The sequence below is a fragment of the Carlito syrichta genome, unplaced genomic scaffold, assembly GCF_000164805.1.
Source record: "Carlito syrichta isolate Samal-C Ts95f unplaced genomic scaffold, Tarsius_syrichta-2.0.1 Scaffold304556, whole genome shotgun sequence".
Taxonomy (NCBI): Eukaryota; Metazoa; Chordata; class Mammalia; order Primates; family Tarsiidae; genus Carlito; species Carlito syrichta.
In genome coordinates, this window is record NW_007248652.1 from 47,079 (window position 1) to 57,978 (window position 10,900).

The 10,900-nt window shown below is 40.3% G+C and overlaps 1 protein-coding gene across 1 annotated transcript in view; it reads right to left on the reverse strand.

The window, feature by feature from the left end:
- Positions 1-834: 834 nt before the first annotated feature.
- Positions 835-10,900, reverse strand: part of GAPVD1 (GTPase activating protein and VPS9 domains 1) — a 103,518-nt gene continuing 93,452 nt past the window's right edge. The window contains exons 25-27 of the mRNA XM_021713448.1: positions 7,537-7,609; positions 6,069-6,266; positions 835-4,853 (exon numbers count right to left, since the gene is read on the reverse strand). Of these exons, the coding sequence (XP_021569123.1) occupies positions 4,713-4,853; positions 6,069-6,266; positions 7,537-7,609 (412 nt within the window). The 3' untranslated portion in view covers positions 835-4,712. The remainder of the gene's footprint in view (positions 4,854-6,068; positions 6,267-7,536; positions 7,610-10,900) is intronic.

Genomic DNA, 10,900 nt, shown 5'->3' on the forward strand with positions numbered 1-10,900 from the left:
CACCTCAGCCTCCCAAAGGCGTGGGATTACAGGCTGAGCCACCGAGCCCAGCTACACTTCCATCTTGAGGTTGAGGACACCGAGGGGATCCCTGGTCTCCCAGTGGACTTACCACCCACTCTGCAGCCGCACTGCAGGGAGCCCTAGCAAGGCACTGTCAGCAGCTCAGCATCCTTTGGGGGGAAAGGTAGAGCCATGTACTTGGGAAAGGGTTGAGTGGGTATAAACTTATCAGGAGCCCAGCTGACACAGGTACTTCCAAATTGGCGAGGAAGATGAATGCTATTTTCAGTTCTAGGCAAGTCAAAGCACTCATTTTAATACTGAACAGTGAATGAACACTGAGCCTTAGGCAAGTTTTGAACTGTTTCCTTCTAACTGAAGTGTAACCAATATAGGAAAAACATCTTTTCAGCAGTGAAGGAAGCCTGAAGAGACTGAGAGCTCCCTGAAGAGATCAAGCGCTCTGGGTCTGATAATAACTTCCTTGTCTAATAGCAACTTCCACCGCTGAAAACATAGATTAAGGCCTCAGATTAAGGCCTCCGTGAATATTGTAACTAAATGCTAACACTTGCATTTAGAACTAAGGCTGACTAATAGCTACCAAATGTAGGGGTCAGACAGAAACTGTGTTACAACTGTATATATTCACCATCTCACTAGTTATTGTTGGGTCATTCTAGTTCCTTCCTTTATCACACGTAGCAAATACCTTTTGATGTTCAGATAAAAAGATGAGTGTAAATTCATGGAGAGCATCAGGAACATTCAGAAGTCAAGTAAATTTTCAGAAGTGCTTCTGAACAGAAAATAGATGATGGAAACATAAAGCCCAGTGAATCAAACTGCTCTCCCTTTTTAATCAGTTTTACAAAATATTTTACATTACTAATCACATTAGGAGACAGGACAGGTTTCCTGAACACATACAAGATTGTGCAAGCTCATTCATTGAGGCTTATGTAAAGTTTTTTTATCAGTTTCAAGAGAAGAGGCAGTACAAAGCTTTTCAATACAGGTGAAGCACAAGAAGAATGTGGCAGACAAGACAGAATATTGACAGAGATGAATTTTTATGGTGTATGGCTCCTGCCCACACATTCTACCATGACCTAGGGGGAGAAAACTAACTTTCTCTCTCTCTCTCTTTCAGGCCTGTGGGACACAGCATCTCCATGGTGGCTCCACAGCTCAACCACAACCTTAACTCTGAAGCAACCTATATCTTCATTTCTCCAAGTTTTCTCAAGAGTAAAGCTATTTCTGGTCATCCTACTTCTTGGGTAACCGACATTCTAAAATATATTAAGTATTAATAGCAAAGTTCTCAAGCATTTTGACATTCTGAGTATCTCAAATATCTCATCACTGTTAATCCAATTACTCAAAATCCTTTGAACTTCAAGAATATTGTTTTGGATTTTTTTCACCCAAAATTATAGCCATTACAAATGGAATAAACTCACTAGACTTAAAAGAATTAAAAAGAGGAAAAACATGGGCTTTTCTTTAAAGAAACAAAGTAGTAGAGGCAGGAAGAGAAAGTCTAGGATGCAATAACTGAGGAAGCTAACTCCACTACATTTTTACCATGTCTGTGCAATCTGCTAATAATTTTGAGCAAGTGTGTTCCTACTTTCCCTCTTCACACCCAATCACATCAGAAAGAAAATGCTAACCCTCACACATTTATAACTCCCAGCTGACCTTTACCTGGCCCACACTGATATTCCCATGGCAGCAATAGGAAAATGGTGCCCCAGTTTGGCACATGCGGTCAGCAACAGACTTTTAGGGCAAGAACACAGCCTCCTTACTGGTTGGGCTGGGCTCTGTTTCCTGCTTATGCACCTAAGTAACACTATTTGTAAAGTCCACTTCAAAGGCTTCCAGGACACAACAGGAAAAGAAAAACCATGCATCACATCTATTTGCAATTCCTCAGAAAGCCTAATTCTCTTACTACAGCAATTTAATTATCTGTATAAAAAGGCTTTCATAAGCAGGTTTTTACAAAGAAAAAAAGCAGAAGAAAGTAATTACTGTGGCTGAGATTTTATCTAAAGTGGAGAAAGAAAACATTAACCAGGTTTAAAAATAATAATTTTACAAGGAAAGACAATCATCAATCTGTATTTCTAATACTTCCAGAAACAGAGTATTAATACAAAATACAAACTGATTTTTCTTTTCCTCAGAAAAGTTAATTCTACAAGATTTCAGTAAGCTGAGCCACTATCTCTCCATTTAATGTTGATTAACTTTGTAAATTTTATGTAATAATTGTTGGCTACTAAATGTTTCCAAGGGGTGATTTTATACTTTTATACTAATCCTTCATGTAAAACAAGTATTGAAGGCAGAATTGTAAGAAACATTTGAGGAACTGTTCTTTCCTGAAAAAAAAACACAATCAAATCACTCCGTCTCACAACCCAACACTGCTATACAGACAGTGACTAATTCCTAAATCTAGGAATCAACACTATAAGAAATCTTGTCAAGAGATCACACTAGTGATGATTAATGCTGAAGCAGTCCTTGCTCCTGACAGGATATGAGAGGGAAACCTAGCTGCCCCTCCAACAGCAAGGCTGTTCGTCTCTACCAGCATGAGTCGTGAGCACCCAAATCTGTCTCAGAGGTGTCTCTGAGGTCAAATCTCTGGGGTTCTACCCTCATCACTGGCTCAAGCACCACAAAACCCTATCTCCTACCGCTAGTGTAGCTCTTTACCCCAAATTCACCACCATCTCTTCCACAGAAAAGATCTCTGATGCAATATCCACATCTTCATATTTATTTCCACAGTGGTAACATGGAAGAGATTTAGCAACCATTGTGAGGAAAAAAAAATTTCATTGATTTACGAGTTAAATCCCATAACAATGAATTTCAACTATACCAAGTGTTCTGTTGCTTAACATTTATTGAATAAATGCTGAAGTAAATGGACTCCCACCTAGGTGGCAGAAATCACAGTTTGTCTTGTAATGTATTCATGAAGGGATTTGATTTCTAATACCTATGCAAGTTTGACAGTTACGGCCCATGAAGCACATGACTCTCTCATGGATTTCTTGACCTAACATTCAAAAGGACATTTTGTGTACTAGTTTAATTTTGAACCTTCCCTAGAAGCGAGGAACCACAACCCACACTCCTATGCAATTCTGGTATTTTAAAGTAAATGAATGAAGAGGTGGGCATAAAGAAAATGTAGCTTCTTCAGGCATTATGAAACATGGAGATCTTAGAGACTGGGAGTAGATAGCCTTTGTAAGTATCTGCACAAGACTGTCTGTCACAGTCCTCTTAAGAAATGCCTGGAAAGGCTGCCAACAACAAGGGACTCCAAGTATGGGACTGAGTTTGTTATAAAAGAAACAAAACATATTTAGAAAACATACAAAGTAAAACCAGTCAGTGATGGCCTATGTACAAGACTTGTGCTTGAAGCTTTATGTGCCTTGTTGGTCAGTTTTCTCAGGCACCAAAACCCTTTCCTGATTAATTATTGATATACAACGAAAACCAAACTACTAAAACACAGACTTGTTTTCAGAAGAGAGAAAAAAAGGCACAGAAACCTGCCAAAATAGATTTTTTTTCCATAAGAATAGTATGTTTGATTAAAATAGTTTATCACTAGTAAAACTTGTATCACTAGAGCAGACAATACAAATTAGTTTTTAAAAAAATGACATTCACTGAATTCCTGGTCTGTGCATTCAATGTGAATAATCATCAAAAATATATTACAATTAAAGATTTGTAAGGAGCTCTGTCTGGGGTTTCTACAGTATATTTAGTATTTCAGATGAGAAGTACCACCATAAGGTATTAGATATCTACTGTTCCTTTTTATGTAATTAACATAGAGTAATTAGAGTCTATCTCCTACATACAGGCTCACAAACTTCCATGGTGAAAAGTGTATAAGTGACTTAGTGACTTTCATACTCCTCATCAAAGGCAGCCCTGTGCATCAAATGCCACACCTAGAAAGTTCAATAAACTGTATTATACTTTAATAAATATTTCTGTGTATTTTTTGTTTTTTGCTTTTAAGCTCAGCTTAAATTTTGTCAAGGAAACCATTTCACAAGAGGGTGTGTCACAGCCTACTATCAGTAATAGTCCTTGTTTATTATTAGAATCTGAAGATGTCCATATTACATCAAATATAAATATATATGATATTTACATTTCCTTCTTAGTTTTCTGATTGAGGTGAGTGTATTTATAGATAATGCCACTAATGCACCACTATTATAATCCTCAGTGCAACTTGCATTTTCCTTCCATTAGATGCGTATAAAGACAGCATCTTAAAAGAGGGGTACTGTTTTTTGAAAATAAAAAGAAAGAATGGGTACCCATGAATGGAGATCTAGAAATTTTCTAAGAGATTTGTTCTGTTTTTTAACATTTAAAAATACCTGAAAAACATGGTCCCTTTTTGCAGTGCTAATCTCTACTTGGGAACAATAAAATAAAATATGCAACTCAGAAAGGAAAGAGCCCAATGAAAAGAGAACCTGCTTGTTAGCTCATTACTCTGTTTAGTAAAGATCTGTTTTAAAATGTCTGAATGCTGTACATTATTATACAAAAACAATCTTCAGCCTTCAAAGCAGCTGGTACACTTTCTTAGAGATCTGTTTGCCTGACTAACAGTCTGCTGCTTTGGTGGGCCTTGGTCTTGATCACTTTCGGTCATCGATGGTTTTGATGAATTCCACGGCTGCTGTGAACTGCATCCACCAATAGGACTCCTCACCAGACAGGCAGTTGGCATAAAAGCTACTGATATACTGAACAGTGGACAACAAACAAGGTGGATTTGCCTAGAGAATTGAAAAATAAGAGTCGATTACTTAGATATATGGCTCTGCCAAAATCATTTATGTGTTCTGCAAATGGTTTTCTGTGAAAGAGATACCAGTCTATTTGAAAATAATCCCAAAATGATTTTTTAGAGTAGCAACAGTATGTGGGAAAGGCAATCCAGGTTCTAATCCTAGCTGAACTATCTAGAGTTCACTTAACCTCACCCTAAGGAGGTTGAACTAATCCCAGTCCTCTTATTCAAGATTCCAGGTTTCCAGAATGCTAGGTAAGGAAATAAATGCTGTAGACAAATTGGGTTACAGCTGGCAAGTCTGAGTAGAATCAGCTGAGAAAGAAAAAACTAAAAAAGATAATATCCCCTCTGCTTCAAAAACATCTCATTTTTTCACCTTCTTCACGTGGAGAGAAAGAACACAGTTTGTTAAATGGTTAAGAGGACAAGTTAAGGCCTTTTCCCTAAAACTAGCTTAACTGGCTCTACAGAGGGATTAGATTCATTGTGTGTGGAGGAGAGAAGAGCAACTGCCAAAAGGAGAAGCTGTGGTGGCCAATCCTGTGGGCTTCCAACTCTAAGCTAGGAGTTCAGGTTGCAGAAATATCACAAACACTAAAGCTAGTAAGATATATGTCAAATAGCATATCTCTTCAGACAGCAACAGTGGGCTGTGCTAAATAAAACACACAAGTGATGTAGTTGCGTAGTAACTGTGTGTACCCTAAATGCGTGGTCACCCCCAAAATGTTCAAAAGAAATCATTTAAATGAAACTTTATAGTCAAAGAAAGACAAGAGATGTCAGTAATTTTATACTACAATTACAAAATAAGAGGCTGAAAGGGGGTGAGATGATTGACAAATTTGGTGGCCTATATGACAAGTATGGTAAAGAATTCAGTGTGAAAGATAGTAAAGGCATAATCAAAAGAACTGCCCTCATCCATTCATCCAATAATTATATACTGAGCCCCCAATCAAGAACTTCAGGCACTGCTTTAAAAATGGAAAATGTTCACCTAGGAATCTAGTCTTCCCATCTTTTATTTTGAAAATCCTAACTTAAAAACAAATCTTGACATGAGGTACTTTCTTTCTGGATAACACAGAGCTTGAGACTCGGAAAAAAGCCAAGGTCTCTACTGTCATTTGAAGCCCTGTGCCACACTGTTCAGAATGCCACATAACTCCTTAACTGATAATAGTAAGGAGCCCACCTTTATTAACACAAACACCAACACGGGAACAAAGTCATCTGCTCCAGGGACAGAGTCCTCATTGGCCAGGCTCAAGAGGTTCATAATCGTAGAGCACATTCTCAGGATGCACTGCACTTTGTCCCGGGGGGTTTTGTAAGCACTTATTGTTCTGATTTCTGATTGTGCAGATGGCCATGGCGCCTCCCGAAGATAAACCTAAGTGAAACCACAGACAATATACAAATTCTGAATTCTGCAGCAACCCCAGGCAGTGACCACTGCAACCTCCATGTCAGGGGGTAGAGGGCAAGGTGGTTGCTTTTTCCTTTCTTCAGTAAAACTATATCGTGGTTCCTTTCCCCTCCACCCAAGATTGCAGCTTAACCTTTAAACTTTTAAATAATTTGTTATGCATTTTTAAATATAGCAATTAACAGAAAAAAGGCACATAACAACAGAATCCAGAATTCATAAAATTTTAAACAATTCTCTTTTTTAAATAAGTAGACTAGAACTTCTCTACATTAATTAATTACAAAAGTCAAACAAGATACTAAAAGAGCTTAATTTAAAAATATGAGTCAAGTGAGGTGGCTCACACCTGTAATCCCAGAACTTTGGGAGGCTAAGGTGAAAGGATTGCTTGAACCCAAGAGACCATCCTGGGCAACAAATGAGACCTCACCACTATTAAATAAATTAAAAATTAGTTGGGCATGGTTGTGCATGCCTGTAGTCCCAGCTACTTAGGAGGCTGAGGCGGAAGGATTGCCTGAGCCCACGAGGTAGAGGCTGCAGTGAACCATGACATGCCACTGCACTCCAAGTCTGGGCAACAGAGTAAAACCCTAACACGCACACATAGACAAAAAAGTACCCTTGCTAGAGTATTTCTAGAAATAACAGATTTTTAAAAATCAACACAGTTAAAAATTTTGTGTTAATTAATGTTCCATTAGTGGGGGTTTTAGCAAAAACAACCAGAAAGCTCAAACACCCAAAATTTTTGTGGTTTTTGTTTTATAAGAAATATATGACAGGTAAAAAAGCCAGTATGAATAATAAAAGATAATCTGAGGTCACATTCAGATTCAATTACCTCTCCTGGAATAGTTCTCATACCCTCTGGAGTGCTACCAACCCCTTCTTCAAAGAGGATGGTTTTGCAGACCTTGACCATAAAATCACTGAAGGAGAATACTTCCCCAGGAGAGCAAGGCTGGGACAAGATACCTGCCTGTCCCAGCAGGGAGGGACTCCTTCTTGCTGGCTCTCTCTTCTCTCCAATACTGAAGTCCCTTTCCATATCAGGGAATTTTAACCCCCAGAAGCCCTTGAGGGATGCTGCAGTTAAACTGAATTACATGTAGTGCAAATGGTGTTTTATATTTTATCAAATTCCAGTTCCTTAAAAAAGTTGTAACATCATACAGTATACCATGTAGCATTTAGTTAATATCACCCATGCTATATAAATCTGTATTACCTCTGGTATCTGAAGAGCTCTGTGATTTGCAGTCACTACTTTAGACAATCTCTGGATATGTTCATGAAGAACCCTAAAAATCCCCCAGAAATATATATGTGAATATACAGATTTCAGAAAATAAGGTGCAAAAATGTCATAACCAACTTTTTAAATACATTTGAAACATGGCAGACTTATTTCTAAGTAGAGATTACAATTATAGTTGAGACTATCTCTTAGCTGTAAGTATTCTTTCTTGCCAAAAAAGGCTTATACATAGGGTCTACTTAGAAATGCTGAGTGAGGCCAGGTTTGGTGGCTCAGCCTGTAATCCCAGCACTTTGGGAGGCCAGGGCAAGTGGATTGCCCGAGCCCACAGGTTTGAGACCAGCCCAGGCAACTTTGTGAGACGTTGTTTCCACAATAAATAAAAAATTAGTTGGGCATGGTAGCACGCGCCTGTAGTTCCAGCTACATGGACGACTGAGGTGGAAGAATCACCAGGGTCCAGCAAGTTGAAGCCACAGTGGCAGGGAATGTGCCACTGCACTCCAGACTGGGCAACAAAGTGAGACTCCAACTCAGAAAAAAAAAAAAAGAAATACTGAGTGAGCCAGGCACATTGGCTTATGCCTGTTACCTCAGCATTTTGAGAGGCTGAGGTTGAGATGATTGCCTAAGCCTAGGGGTTCAAGACCAGCCTGGGCAACATGGAAATACCCTGTCTCTACAACAAATCAAAAAATTAGGCCGGGCTCAGTGGCTCAGGTGAGTGGACTGCCTGAGCCCACAGGTTTGAGACCCACCCAGGCAACTTGGCGAGACCTCGTCTCTACAATATATCAAAAATTAGCGGGGTATGGTAGTGCACGCCTGTAGTTCCGGCTACTTGGAAGGCTGAGGCAGAAGGATCGCTGGAGCCCAGCAGGTCGAGGCTATGGTGGCCGGGAGCATGCCACTGCACTCCAATTTGGGCGACAGAGTGAGACTCCAAGTAAAAAAAAAAAAAAATTTAGCCAGGCGTGGTGGTGAGCACCTGTAGTTCCAACTACTTGGAAGGCTGAAGCAGAGGACTCCCTGAGCACAGGAGGTTGAGGCTGTGGTGGCCGAGATCGTGCCACTGCACTACAGCCTGGGTGACATATAAGGAGGGTAAGGTAGTCTTTCTTTCCTGGACTAGGACAGCATTCCAAGGAGAAAGGAGAAAAGACCTGAGCCCAGGAGCTGGCTGGACATACTGTTTAGTTAAGTAGAGAAAAAAGAAGTATCAAAACAAAAACAAAAACAAAACAAACAACAACAACAAAAAAGTGAAAGGAAGTAGAGGAATTGAAAGCCAGAAATTAAAGATCACATATCTGACACAAAGAAGGGACTCCACTGTTTATTCAATCTCTCATTTTGTAGATGAAGAAAACTGGGATTAAGAAGGTAAAGGGCTGGGCACAGTGGTTTAAGTCTGTAATCCCAGTACTCTGGGAGGCCAAGGTGAGAGGATTGCCTGAGCCCAGGAGTTCGAGACCAGCCTGGGCAACTTGGTGAGACCTCATCTCCACAATAAATCAAAAAACTAGCCAGGCATGGTAACACGTGACTGTAGATTCAGCTACTTGGAAGGCTGAGACAGAACATTCAACTGAGCCCAGCAGGTGGATGCTGGGTGGCTGTGAGCATGCCACTGCACTCCAGTCTGGGAGATAGAAGGAACTAAAAAAAAAAAAAGAAAGAAAAAAGAAGAAGGTAAAGGATTTGCCGAAAGTCACACAGGGGTCAGTAGCAGGAGCTAAACCCAGCTTCCTGATCACTGGTGTTCTTTCCAAGAACTGTATGGGCTATTTCATGAAACCTGCAGAAATGTCAAGCAGGTGAGGGCAGGAACAACCTCCTTCAAAGTTGCTTTTTAAACATCCCATTCCTTCTTCCATGCCTGAAGCTAAAAACTAGTAATCTGGAGAGAAAGCTGGCCCCATTGGGTATATTAAGCATGAGGAAAGTAGATTGGAATGAACCTAACCCATTTCACAGGAAGTAAATTCTCTCAAATCTATATGCAGCATTTTTTCTTTTTTTTTTTTTTTAGTTGGAGTCTCACTCTGTCACCCAGACTGGAGTGGCCGCTCCTGGCCACCGCAGCCTCGACCTGCTGGGCTCCAGTGATCCTTCCGCCTCAGCCTTCCAAGTAGCTGGAACTACAGGTGCGTGCTACCACACCCGGCTCATTTTTGATTTATTGTGGAGATGAGGTCTCGCCAAGTTGGCCAGGCGGGTCTTGAATCCGCGAGCTCAGGCAATTCACTCACCTCAGCCTCCCAAAGCACGGGATTACAGGCTGAGCCACTGAGCCTGGCTATATGCAGCATCTTAAAATTTCTGTAAAAAAAAAAAATCTTGTATAAACCACCAATAACCCACACCCTGAAATCTTATTACATGGACTCCTGAGGATCACTGGCACAGTAAGCCACTGTCACTGCTAGGAAGCATGGCGACAAATTTAACATGCTTGGGTGCAGAAATAGGGTTGTGAAGTAGTACTCAAGAAAATATAGAAAAGGAAAAGTAAGAATGCTAAATCCTCTATAGTATCACTCAAAAATAACTGATGTTACCATTCCAAATTATTTCTATACAGGATTAAATTTTCTAAACAGCTTTATTGAGATATAACTCACATACCATATAATTCCCGACATATAATTCTATTCATTTGTAATAAATAAATAATGAGTATAATTAGAATTCAAGCACTGAGCTTGATGCTGTGAGAGTGGTAAATAAAAGCATTATTTCCTGCTCTTCTGGAGGGAACAATCCAGTGAGGAAGAAAACATTCATCAAATGGTCACACAAACCAGCAATCAAGAACAGGAGAATTCTGCCCTCAAAGGGACATTTTAGTTGTCACAATTGGTGAAGTACTACTGGCATCTAGTGTGTAGAGACCAGGGGTGGGCTAAATATCCCTCAATGCATAAGACTGCCTCCCACATCAAAGAACAACCTGTCCCCAAATGTCAGTAGTGGTGAGTCAAGAAATCATGACTCAAACAAATATCAAATGGCAACTGTGGAAAGTGCTAAAGAAAGGCACATAGGCATAAACCGGGTGTGGTAGCATGTGCCTGTAGCTCCAGTTACTTGGAAGGCTGAGGTGGAAGGATCACATAAACCCAGCAGATCGAGGCTGTGGTGGTTATGAGTGTGCCACTGCATTCTAGCCTAGATGACAGAGTGAAACTCCAACTCAGAAAAAAAGAAAGGCAGCCGGGCTCGGTGGCTCAGCCTGTAATCCCGCACCTTTGGGAGGCTGAGGTGAGTGGATTGCCTGAGCCCGCGGGTTCGAGACCCGCCTAGGCAGCGAGACCTCATCTCTACAATAAAT